The sequence below is a fragment of the Embiotoca jacksoni genome, unplaced genomic scaffold, assembly GCF_022577435.1.
Source record: "Embiotoca jacksoni isolate LCO1_2020_lvr unplaced genomic scaffold, fEmbJac1.0.p SCAF_9, whole genome shotgun sequence".
NCBI classification, from domain to species: Eukaryota; Metazoa; Chordata; class Actinopteri; family Embiotocidae; genus Embiotoca; species Embiotoca jacksoni.
The window spans coordinates 10791683-10805107 of record NW_027185447.1 but is presented as its reverse complement, the minus strand read 5'-3'; the positions used below and the strand labels follow the sequence as shown (position 1 = coordinate 10805107).

Here is a 13425-nt window from a genome sequence, read left to right as displayed (position 1 = left end):
TCCAAAACAACAATAAAGATTGTGAACATAATCTGATGACTGATAATTTAATGTTCTGTCAAAATGTTTACACAAAGATTTAATGTTCTGAATTCAGTCATCAAACTCCCACAGAGCCAACATTTAAAGTAGACACAGAGAAGTCAGGCATGACTTTGTCCTGTCATGCAAATGAAAGAGGAATTCAATGTGACCGTGACTGCTTACCAAACCCTTTTTGTCATCACAGATGAAAGTTAGAAAGAAGCAGGGGAAGAGTTTAAAATAATCTGTTTTATAGACTCAGGTGACTTGGGGGTATTCATCGATCTTCCATGAATCATCAATTATCAAACAAATCCCTCATTAATATTATATCTGTCAGGCACAGCAGCTGTGTAATTTATTCAACTGCAGTCCCTGATCAAAATGTTGTTTGAATCTGCATAAAAAGAGTATTTTATTCTGCATTTTTTCCAGTTTTTCTCAGATCACATATCAGCTGCTCTATCAGGATTTTCAGAAAGCTACATCCGCTTGCAGTTTTTATGTGTTAAAGTGTAAAATAATCACCGCCCAACAGAGAGCAAAAGGTGTTTTGGTCCAGCTCCATTTAGAGTTTTCTGCCAGCTTGGGGAAGCAGCCTGTCTAAACCCCACCAACACATTCATATGCCTCTGACTGAGAGCGTAGCTCAGGTAGAGGCGAGTCAGGCGGCACTTGGTGCATTTGGGACTTTATCTGTGTCTGATTTTATCACCTGTTCTCTTGCTTGCACTCTCACTGATTTATCCCCAAGTCTAATTGTGTCTGCATAGTGTCCTCTGTGGCTTTATATTTGTCCATTATCAGCCCTGTCCAATTTATCTCCACATTTCTTCAGTGCACGTTGTCTGCTGAATAAATCCTTCCGTCTCTACCGAGCCGCTTCGAATGATCCCACCGTGAAAAAGAATACACAGAGGAGGAAAACAGAGAGATGGGCTTCAGCACTTACAGACAGGGAGCTTGGCCTCTCTCATACTTGGACAACCCCCCTGCAGTGTTAAAAATAACCAGCTCTTCATCTGACTGACGAGACAGACTGGGACTTTGAGGGAGTATTATCTCCCTGGAGTTTGTTCAACAACCAGGGAGACAGACAACACACAGACACAGACACACACACACACAGACCGACAGACAGACAGACAGACACACACTCACACACTCACACACACACACACACAGAGATAAAGGAAGAACAAGCAGGACTGATACAGAAAGAAAACACTGGCGTGCAGATGTTACACAGAGGTGACAGAGCAGTATTATTTTCAACATCTGATAACAAAACATTCATTAATGTTACAGAACTTAGTGCTGATTTTGATTTTTATAGGACATTTTGTATCCTGTGACGGTCTGACATTCTCCATGTCAAACTTGTTGCTTTTATGCCTTGCTTTGAACAGTTTCTTTCCAGATCATTGGTAAAGCTAAATATTTTGTTTTATGATAACAAAAAGGAGATAAATCTGACACCCGAACAAGCGGCTGTGTTGCTCATCTGAGGAGTGAACGAAAATGTTTGCTTTGATTTTGAGAAGAGTATTGTTTAAAAAAAAAAAAAAAATTATGTCTGATCTTTTTTCCCTTTTAAACAGAATCCACAGTATAAAATACTTTGATATATAACTCCCAATATTGCATAGGCCTGAGTATTTGCATTCTTTCTTGATCATTTACAACATTAAAAAGGGTATTTTTCAGAGAATATTAAAACAGTATTTATAATGTAGGGAATTGTCAATAAAACCTCTTTTTGAGTGATCTACTGTAAGCAACATGGATTCCTGTTTATCTATTATCTGATGACCTCTTCTGGACAATGAGAGAGTTGCAAACATTAGTGCTACAATACAATATACATAGCACCACCATTTGAAAAATACAATCCTTTATTCAAGATAGACAATATTACATGTCTGTTGGTGAAGTCCTTTACTGACCTTAATGATTGTGATGGTACATTTTACACCTACAGAAATGTATAAAAATAATCTGTGTGAAAACATTCTGTGATATAAAAAAAGTATACAAAATGTGTCTCATTGTTGAATATAAAATAAAATCCCTTTTTAAAATATCATAATTAACCCAAAGGCAGTACTAGGCAACAGCTTCAATGCTTTTAGAATATGTACAACTAAAAAATTGTCTATGTGCAGATAATAAATGCTCATTTAAATTAAATGTGCGTACAGAAGGTAATGTGATCTGTTTTTTTATGAGCATGTTATTACTTACATATTTCCTGCATTTTATAATAAAGGTGACCAACACTTCATACTGTGTGTGGCTTTGGACATTAGGAAAACCCATATAATATACTGTATATCAGAACTCCTCCTCTTCTGATTAATATAATAGTGAGTGTAACCCCGTATGCGGACAAAAACTGTATATGTGAATAGTTCTGTGCTGAAATGTCTGATCTAAACGTTTATTGGCTGAACATAACATTTAAAAAAAAGTAACTTTTTGGGACCCCAGACAAAAAGATGAAAATTAGCCCATGCAAAAAAACATAGCCACAACCCCCCTCCTCCCCCCAAAAAACAAATGCAAAACAAACAAGAACAAACCACAGCCTTAGGTGCAAGACAGTCCAGACGTTACTGCTCAAAGTCATATGGGTTTAATCTTAATATAATACGCTTACTGTGTGAGTCATTAGCTCAAAATATGCTAATGTTATGCACTTCGTTCTGTTGGAATGTGGTTCAAAATCCCCTTTGGTGTTATCAATCTTGTATCCCCGTTTCCTCCTGGTGCTCTGTTCTAGATGTCCCGCTTGAGTTTCTCGATGCTGAAGTCGCTGTCTTGGTCCAATTTGGAGAGAGTCTTTCTCACTCGCAAGGCTGTGAGGCGGGCTGGTGGGTTCTGGTACCAACACTCCTTCATGATCTTCACGATGGCTGACAGGATCTAGACACCGAGAACATTTTTAAATACCACCTGGTCATCACAGCAGGGATGTGTTCTTATTTGTTTTTAGGATTATGTGGATGCTTAAGGAGAGAAGAGGTGACACTGTGCAGAGATTTACACACCCCTGAAAATATAATAGAATTTGTGTGTGTGTGTGTGTGTGTGTGTCATCAGATGGCCTACTGGGTGGGAGTGGAGTCTGTTGTGCAGACTGGGCCTCTGCTGGTCCACACACACCACCTTCTTCATCTCCTCAAAGCTGGGATCTGAGGGCACCTGGTCAAAGAAGGGAGGGCGGTACTCTTCCACAATCCCTTGGAGAAAAAAAAGAAGAAAAAAAAAAAATCACAAAGAAAATCTACATATATTTTGCTTTTTTTCCTTCAGTTGAGAAGAACAACACTCTTGGTTGTGGTTAGAAAGCAGACTTAACTATTCCAAGAAAATGAAACATTTGTCAAATTATAAGCCTCATGTGGTATTATCTTCTCATACATTTCTAGAACATAAATTTCACTTCACACAAGGCCTGATATAGCACACAGAGTTTAAGATAGGCTGTAGTGGGAGTTTTCAAAAGTATGTTTGACTAAACGAGAGAGCAGCAAAAGATATCAATTCCCTGGTGACTACACTGGGATGAAAATGTCTGGAAAACTCTCGCTGGGTGAGCCACAAAGCACAGAGTTATGGATGATTAACTGTCTGTCTGTCTGTGTGTGTGTGTGTGTGTGTGTGCGTGTGTGTGTGTGTGTGTGTGTGTGTGTGCATCTACAAATTGTAAGCAGCTGAACTATGTAGAAGTGAGTGCTGACACCAGATAAGAGTGTTTATAATTACTGCAATGCTAATCATGAGAGAGGATAGTAGAGACAGACACAGACTAGAAAAACACTGCACTGCTGAGAGACATGGGACTAACTGCTTCCTATGTATACTCTACCACAGCTTGACAGACATTTTTAAGAGGATGTGTGGATCAGTAATACACTAACTTCTAAAAAGATCTACAGATACATACACTATACAATTTACTTCCAGAATAGGTACAAACATATATCTTTGAATATCTCCGCAAATGACGGCAAAGTCATTAAATATGAAGAGATTAGTGTCACTTTACCATTGACAAGGGTCCTGCGGGTAATTTCCCAGAAAACCAGACCCAGAGCCCAGATGTCAGTTTGCTTATAGGACTCAAAGATGTCCACACGAATCGTCTCATCCAGCACCTCAGGCGCCATGTAGCGCTTGGTCCCCACCCGAGGGTTGTTGCCCACATCGAGGTAGTCGTGGGACTGAGAGTGTATCACAGCCAAACCTGGGGAGAGAGTGGGCAGAGAGCACAGGTGCAACTTTTTAATTTATAGTGCAATATCAGCTTTAATATAATCGACCAAGAGCAATACTATCAAATAATTAAATGGCTGTTTTGTCTAGACACATTAATCATAACTGTCAGCAGAAGTTGGAAACAGTCACAACTACAAGTCCAGCTGATTCGTGGTGACTCACTGTCCCTACTTCAACCCATACCTAGATCAGCGATGCAGCACTGTCCGTTCCGCTTTACCAGGATGTTTCGGCTTTTCAAGTCTCTGTGGGCGATTGCTGGCTTTTCCTGGGAGCTCACAATCTCAGTGTGGAGGTGGACCAGGCCACAGGCCACAGACAGACACATCCTCAAGCAGCTCTCTGGCTCCATGCTTCTGTACTGCAGGAAGTCGTAGAGCGAACCCAGCTCGTGAAAGTGAGTGACAAGCCACAACTGGGTGCTGGAATTCTTGGATGTCATGTCAGATGCTATAAAACCTAAAAAAAAAAAAACAGAATAGAAAACGGTATATTAATCTGTCTTTTGTCTGACACATTTTAAAAAGACATTACTTCTTTCTCTGCACATGAAACATAACACAAGAATAATTTCTCTGGAACTTTAATCTGCCGCCATACCCAGTATATTGTCGTGTCGCAGCTGTACAGTGTTGTAGATCTCGGTCTCTCTGAACCAGGACTGCTCATCCCTTGAGGAGAAAATCTTTACAGCTACACTCTCCCCCATCCATGTTCCTCTCCACACCTCTCCATACCTGCCTTTACCTGGAAACAGGAAGACTCAATTAGACAGCTGCAACAAATAATGATGACAAAAAAAACAACAACAAAAAAAAACATGGCAAAGAAGAGAAGGAGTGACGAGTAAGGAGACTGACCAACACACTCAACGAGTGAGATTTGTCTGGCCATAGTCCTTTGGACCAGATAAGGGAGGCCTGTCCCACTCCCTGACGTACAAAACTCATCGAAGATATCCTGGAGAAGGAAACAGAGACATGCAGAAATAATTCATATGCGAGAACTCAAAAACGTGAACATCTCGTGGTAGTATTCTGTCTTCAAACATCAAATGTCTCTTACACCGTAGGTGGGATCATCTCCACTAGGGACTTTGAGGATCGTGGCATCGGGGTCTTCAGTGTCTCTCAGTCTGCAGTGTGCACGTCGGAAGCGCAGGAATATCACCAGGCCACACACAATGGCAATCATGAATAAGAGCAGCAAAGACACGGGGATCCACAGCTCTGGACGAGGGAGTGCTGGGGGTGCTGTTGCTGGCACTACACATGAACATTCAGGCGCACAAACACACACACACACACACACACACACACACACACACACACACACACACACACACACACACACACACACACACACACACACACACACACACACACACACACACATTTCAGTACATCTCAGAGGAGATGTTCTAGTTTAGGCATTCTTTCTGATTGAAGGTAATGGCATAATATTCAGTGCATCATCAATCCAAACAGAAAAGTCATATAGTATTCATTTGCTGTAACTGACCACAAGGGGGAACCAGCTACTATCTAGAGCAAAGCCATAGGCCTGTCTGTCCAAAATAAGATGTGCAGTTAACTGTGGGGTAAGCCTGAATGGACTGCTGAACCATGAAGTTCGAACACCACGCTGGTTCTTAAAGTTTCAAGCATGTGATGTTTAAGTATTGTAAAACAATGAATTTAGGTACTGACCAATGTCTGAAGGTACAATGACGTTGGCATTGCACGTGGTCTCCTGACAGCAGGACACATAGAATAGCTCAAAGGAACCAGAGCACTGCTCTCTGTAGTTGCGTTTCATGAAACAGCCCTTCTCTTCTTTGCCTTTCACCCAGGTATAGAAACAGTAGTCTCCTCTGCACGTTCCATTCTGACATGTGCTTTTGTCATTCTCGCACACACAGAGAAGCTTCCCATCATCATTGGTGTCTGAAGCACAAGAAAATGCACAAAAATAGTATTAACAGAGGGGCAAGGACACAAGTGCAGCAAGCGTACACTGGTCAATACCAAACTATGAAAGAGGGTTGATTGGGGAAAAGCAAGGCAAAACATTACCTTGAAGAAAATGTAAGTGATACACTATTCTTGGCTTCCTGGTTGTAATTGAAAGAAACATGTTTACTCCATTTCCTGGCAGCTATAAGACTTCACATAGGTAGCAAGTATTTTTGGTTTGAAATTATAAGAACATGCATTTTTCATATTCTATATGCTCCTATCTTTGCAAGCCTCTGCATTTCGCCAATACAGATTGTCTTTGTTTTTGTGGATTAGAATTGAGGGGATCGGATGCCCAGTGTCTGTTTTGGAAGTCATGGCATGCAGACAGCAGCACAGAACTTGAAATGTTGACGTATATTGTGTTTGCATGGAGAGGCACAAAAACCTGCAGCAAAAGCTTTCTCTTATAAAAACTATTGTCAGAAACAAAACTCTGCAGATAAAGCATTTAACCCATACATGAGTGTAAAAGCAAGTACTCTTCGGACACAGACAGATTACATTTTAAAAAATAGTTAGAGCTGCCTTATCCAGTTTTAGACAACTTAAAGACAGAATGACGAGGACACAGGTCCACCAACTCTTGAGCTGATATTCGACAATCTTCCCGCTGCCACTTATTTCCTTGTACTCTGCCTTTCCATGTCAGGCAGGTAGTATACACCTGTCTTGTCTGAGCATGTTCGCAGCAAACAACTACTTTTGTTGGCGAGAACCGTAAGAATGAACCACATAGTCTATGTGCAGGCTAGAGATCCAAAACAAATACCTTCAAGTGGGTTCTGCAGTGAAAAGCCTTCACATTGTAGGGGTCTGGCTCAATGTCAGTATCTAAAGTACACTCTAATGGGACTTTCATTGAATGAAACCCCGACAGTGAATTTTTTTACATTTGAGCATTAACTCACCTGCATGGATGGCAGAAATCCACAGAAGCCCTCCAGCCAGCACCGCTGTGAGCAGAGCAGACCCTCCCATCTCTGTGAAACAGGAACAAAATAATGAATAACAGTTGATGTAATTAAATAAACGTAATACAGTTCGGGTTGTTTCTTTATTAGGAACTGTCATAATGAAAACCAGAAATCTAATTTAAGGTGTTATGGAAAAACATGACATTTTAAAAGATGCTTGAGTAAAATGTCCAGATGGTAACTTAATAGTCGTGTCTATGAGGAGTCGAACAGTGGTTAAAGGCCGCACTCCGAGGAGGCAGAGGAAGCTATGAGGTCAAAAACAACAGTCCGAGGGCCCAGCCTGTCTGCCTGTGCTGTAATTGCACTGGGTGGGAAAAGGGGGCTTAGGGGAAGCAGGCTGGAACAGCACTCCAGAGTGTTTGTGTATGTGTGCTGAGACTGTGTGTGGCGCTGTGCTGCCCAGGCTCCAGGCCTGTCGACTCCTCGGCTACCCCGCTCACAGAGTAAATATTGATGGCTTTGCTTCCTGCCATTGAGTGGCCCCACCCAGCTGTCCGGCGAGACTCAGGTCTGCTCATTGTTTTGGGCTGCAGTGGTCAGTCACGCAAGTAAGAGGACCATCATGCACAAGTCAGCCTTTCTTGCAGCTAAAGCACACTCTAGCCGATAACTGGACATCCAGGTGATGTTAGACAGCTTACATTTAATTAGAAATATAAGTGATGAAATGTAGTTTAAATATTTTAGTGAAGAACTTTTAATTACCTTATCTAATCCTGCTGTTTTTCACAAAATAATTACATCAACTATAAAAGTAATTTTTTTTCAACATACTTTTTTGTTTTTCTTCAAGTGCAAATAAGCAAATGACAAAAGCCCCAAGTCAATGTTGATGTATTTTAAATTCCCTTTCACCATAATTTTCTTGGTTTTACAAAATGGTTTTCAAGAAGGAAGCCAATTTATAGTTTATACATTTCTGCGGGAAATTCTTGCTCTGCCTTTGGGCTAACTCCTTAAGAAGGGAAAGCCACATTACAGTTCAGTACAACAATACAACCTCAGTTTCAAGGTCTGTGCCTTGATCACGAGCCGCAGAAGGAGTTTTCCATCACTAACAAGCATGTCTATTGGAAATGCTGTTTAAGAGCGCAAAGAAGTTCAGCAGGTTAATGTTGGCAGATTTCTTCTTCAGTCCTTAAATATGTGCAACTACATGGACTGAGGTGGGTGCCAAATGGGCTGTGGATAAGTGTGCACTCTGCCAGGTGAGTGAGACTAAAGTCCAAAAAGGATGGTTGACTGCAGGCTGCTAAGTTCCACACGTTTGAGTTAACCTTAAAACAAGACAAAATGTCTAATAACACATTTTGGATGTATGTTGATGTACGTTCCAAACAAGTTTTGCCTGCTTTCTTAAAAGACCACTCGTGCAAATCAGATTAAACAGAAATCTACAGATTACACTGGAGACCTGTAATACATTTTTCCTGACCCTGAGGCAAGAAAATAAAAAAATAACATGATAGGGTCGCAGTAGGAAACTTCAAAGATAGGCAAATTCATTGATTAATCTATTAACAGAAAACTGAACTGCATTTATAATTATAACCGAGTAATTATTTTAGTCATTTTCATTTCATGGACTTTTGTTATAAAGTCTGAACCAAAACCTAACTCGCACATAAAATTAAACAGATTGAAATGGTTTCTTTTTTTATAGAAGTAGTTATCTCACTTCACATCTCTCACAGTTGATAACCCTTGAACTCCACACATCTGGCAGTGAAACTTGCACATCAGCACAAAACCACGGATATCCTCCTTTAGTTTTGATGCACCTCGTGAGAAATATTTAAGTACAAACAACAGGAAGCCATCAGTCATTTCATCAAGTCATGTTAAATGTCACTCAAGAGAAACCTGATGTGAGAAATAGTTCATAATGAATATTTGTAAATTCTGTGATGTTATACTTCTGATGTCTTTTTTAAAAAACTATAATTTCTGATAAGGTTTAAAATACTTTTATTTCAAGAAAACATATAGCCAGCTGTCTTGAAAACGAGAACATACAATGAAGGGAGTTTCCTATGTTTATCTAAGTGTAAAATCAAATGGAAAACCTCTGCTAGATTAGGCTAAATTTTTTTCTTAAATATACGAGAAAAGCTATCTTTAGATATTCTTCTTCTCTCGGTTTCCAGCTCAACCGATAAGAACCCACTGCACCCAGCTCGAACATGCTAAAACCTCAAGCCATATTTTACCAAACAGCAAAGAGCACTTCCTGAATCATGCACGCTGCATGTCAGTGGTGGTAAATCTATGCTTCTGGTGGAAGAAAAGCATGAACACAACTTCATCCACAGAGTGGAGGCGCAATTGTCTCATTTCTCTAGAAATAATTTTATTATCCACAGGGTCCCAACATATGACAGAACAGTAATCATTTCTTCCATCATAGGAATCATACTGCTGCACACTTCCTGTCTAAGCTCTCTCCTGTTTGTCTCCATTCTGTCCAAAGCTACACCCGTGTGACCCAAAGGGAAAAGATCCATTGTCATCTCTTCCTCTCATCTACAAAGCTTTGACTTGGGTAGGCAGATCTCTCATTCCATCTGGATGACTGTGTGGTTGCAGTGGTGGATTGTGGGGGCATGGGCACTGCAAAGCAGTCTCCAACAGCCCCTCCACTGGGCCTCATCGCACCAAAACGCCCTTCAAGTCTGTCTCTGGAAAGTAACTTAAAGCAGTGTTACTGTAAAAGCTTCATGTGATCTAAATGCCCACATCACATCGAGTCATTTTTTATGACTTCGAAGTGGTCAAAAAACGTAAATCTGTAATCCGGTGAATGCGACCGTCTGCTCGTTACAGCGACAGGCTACATCTAAATTTCATTGAAAAAGACAGGCTTGGCAGGGTTTTTGACTCAGTTGCTGCCTGCATGCTCTTACATGCATAACTACAATGAAAGCTTGTCTGGGAAAGAAAAGGACAACAACACTGTACCTCAGACATGTTGTGCACACACACAAAAAGAAGAATATAAAAGCGCCAAACACATAAAGTTTGGGTATGAGTACGAGTGACGCCTACAACAGCACCAACCTGGAGAAAGCACGTTTGACTTCCATTAACATTGCAGTCAAAAAGTGAGTGTGTGAAAGATGAAGGAGATGGATGTTCACCAGTAAAAACTGTGAGGGCAGGACAAATCAACTAGGATTTACATTAATAGAGATGTCGACCAACTTTATTTTGATTTGATTTGATTTTATTCACTTTATTAATCCCCGAGGGGAAATTTCTTCACTACAGCAGGGGGGCTCTCAGGGGGGAGCTGCTGCAGCAGGCTGCCACTAGCGCTGCGCCAGGTAACCTGACCTGAGGTGCATGTTTTTGGATGATGGGAGGAAGCCGGAGAACCCGGAGAGAACCCACGCAAGCACAGGGAGAACATGCAAACTCCGCACAGAAAGGCATGAGCAAATATGTCAGTTCTGCATATTTCAAGAGGAATGAACTTTTGACCCCAGCATGTGTTCAAAGAGGGATCTTGTCACAAAGAACAAACCAGTGGTTTAGGAAGTATTTAGATCCTTTGCTTGAGTGAAAGCAGCCAAACAATGAAAAAATAAAATAAAATACTAATTTAAGAAGTAAAAATCTTATGAGGTAAAAATACAGATGTCTAATCAGAAAATGTTACTATAATGATCCATTAACATGTAGCCAACAGTTATATGATGTAGTTGGTAATAGGGGAGCTTTTTCTTTTTCTTTTTTAAACAACTTTAAAATTCTGGATGTTTTCATCCATTAGGTGATTTGTGGGGGGAAGATGGGAAGATTGCACCCCCCTTGATAACCTGGCTCGACCATGGCTCTGAAATATCAGAAGCCTGTGAATTAATAAGTCACATTGTTTTTGATAAATGCTCCTAATGGGCCATCCCCCCACTAAAAATAACGTACCACTTAAATGTAGTAGGCCACAAGTTAATAGCATAAAATGAAAAGAGAAATACCCATTTACACAAATATGTCAATATTTTACAGTACTTGATTAGGCTAAATGTAGGCTACTTTAAAGTACTTCTTGCACACTGCAGCCTGTAATGTAGCCTATTCTCTGCCCTGACCTGTGATATGATTCAGAATACAATATTAAGATATCAGAACATGCGTGAATAATAATTTGTCTTTGGTCAGGTAGGCCACTTGACACCTGTTCTCATCTGGAAACACGCGGAGTGATGTATGGCGCTGTCAAAGGTAACTTTGAGTTCAATGTTACTGGGTTACATCGCTACAGTTTTACATCTTAGGATATAGGAATCAAAGGACGGCACACAAAACCCATATGAGAGAAATATAAAGTTTAAGGACCATTACCTATTTTCTGCTCGCCACTTAACTTGACGGACGTAAACGCCACACGTCTCCCATATCAAAGATATCTTAAAGAGTCCTTCCGTGGCCGAAACGTTTCACAGAAAAGTAAAAGATGCGTTTGTGTGTCTTCCAGAGAACTCACATCCTTTCCTGCCTCGATGACGACCAGCCGCCGTTTCTGAGCAAAAAAAGTTCGTCAACAGTTTTTCCTTTAAAAAAAATGTAAGTTAAAAATCGCTCACACAACTACACACAAAATGTGAGCCGTAAAAAAAAATTGAGGAAGAAGTGAAAATAAAAAGGGACTGGCAGCTGGCTGAGTCCTGGCATGGCGACAAACAGCGAGCTGTAGATTATCTCATCTCGGTCCAAATCTGTGCTGATAAACACGAACCTTCGGCTTGGACCCGGACTCCTTCCGCTTTGACAACTTCACAAGTGACGGCTCCCTCCAAGTCCTCTCTCCCATAAGTAAGAACACTTTTGGTTGTTGTCTGTTCTCCTGATTTAAAGGCGAGATTGGAGATTTTTTAAATAGTTTACAGTTTTGTCCCACCCCTTATTGTCCCGTACAGAGTCTGCTCGGCCTGGAATGTGTTCCCATAGCGGTTTTCCTGTTGCTTGCTAAACCTCTCATTTTCCTTTTCCCCTGTGGACTCGTGTCTGCACTGCGCTGTCAGGAATGTGCTTCAAAGACCCCACTATGATACAATAATATTTCTGCAAGTAAAACCAAGAACAAGCCAGTACCGTCATTACATTTTATTATTATTATTATTATTATTTTAAATGTGTTAAGCCATGATCCCATTTCTTGTATGAGTTCAGAGGTTTTATCCTGAATTTAAGACCCCCCCCCCTCCAGACATCTTTGAATACATTTCTTGGAACAATATTTGCAATTGAAGTTGTTTTTCCACAAAATGTATAAATCTATAATAGTAGCACAACATTGCCGTATCAATGATGTTTAATTTTTCTGAAGTCTGTGCTTCCTGTTAGTTTTATTGTGATGTCCGGTGCTTTTATTGGGGAAGACTAGTCCAATAGAAGAAGGATGAATTGACAAAAGTGTCTTCCAAGAAATGCAAGAGTTTGGATTCTTTAGCGCCTGACTAATATGGGCACAAGGTTGATAAGCATTTTATTTCATGTTGTGAACAATATTAAGTGACACTATTCTGCTTTTCAAAAAATTAACTTTCTGGTTTTTAATTTTTTTTTTTTTTTTTTTTTTTTTTTTAAGTATGAATATATAAGTTAGTAAAACTGCTCTTTTAGGCCAATTTCTGTCTTGTTTAAATGGTGTTTAACATTCCCAGGTTAAATGCTAACAAGCTTGTGAGCAACAAGGTAGCCATTTTGTTTATGGAGCCACAGCACCTCTTAATAGCTCATCATTAAAACTGTTGTGAACCAGCTGGGGATGCTACATCAGACTGATATGTTGATCTGTTATGATCTCTACCACCTTGTGAGTTAAATATATGGCTCTTCAGCTGCTAAATGCTCCATTATGTTCACCAGCTAGTCGCTAACTGTTCCTGTCAGCTGAGCTGTTGTATACAGTATTTTTTCTTTATTGCTTGTTTCTGCAGTAGCCTGCTGCGTAATGTAAAGTAATTTTTGAGTGGAGGGGGACATTAAGATTTATTTATCCTTCTCCTCTGTATGTCTAATGTGCTGATTATTGTCGTGGTTTCATGTCCCGTTAAACTGAGAATAACACACTTCTGCCACAGCAGTTGTGGCAATCCATGTGTGTCTTAATGTCAAAT

The 13425-nt window shown here is 40.3% G+C and overlaps 1 protein-coding gene across 1 annotated transcript; it reads right to left on the bottom strand.

Moving 5' to 3' along the window:
• Positions 1–1901: 1901 nt before the first annotated feature.
• Positions 1902–12279, bottom strand: acvrl1 (activin A receptor like type 1). Its single transcript, XM_069140264.1, has 10 exons — positions 11648–12279; positions 7235–7306; positions 6015–6251; positions 5371–5570; positions 5166–5265; positions 4906–5052; positions 4489–4764; positions 4076–4273; positions 3136–3266; positions 1902–2949 (listed from the first exon to the last, which is right to left on the bottom strand). Exons 2-10 carry the CDS (start codon positions 7302–7304, stop codon positions 2803–2805), a joined length of 1506 nt encoding a protein of 501 aa, XP_068996365.1. The 5' UTR covers positions 7305–7306; positions 11648–12279; the 3' UTR covers positions 1902–2802.
• Between the last annotated feature and the right edge of the window lie 1146 nt (positions 12280–13425).

Excerpts from the sequence above, each read along its gene's own strand:
- acvrl1 (XM_069140264.1), bottom strand. The coding sequence starts at position 7,304 with ATGGGAGGGTCTGCTCTGCTCACAGCGGTGCTGGCTGGAGGGCTTCTG. Across the intron at positions 6,252-7,234 it reads GATTTCTGCCATCCATGCAG|ACACCAATGATGATGGGAAG; the intron begins GTGAGTTAATGC and ends CTTGTGCTTCAG. Across the intron at positions 5,053-5,165 it reads CTCACTCGTTGAGTGTGTTG|GTAAAGGCAGGTATGGAGAG; the intron begins GTCAGTCTCCTT and ends TCCTGTTTCCAG.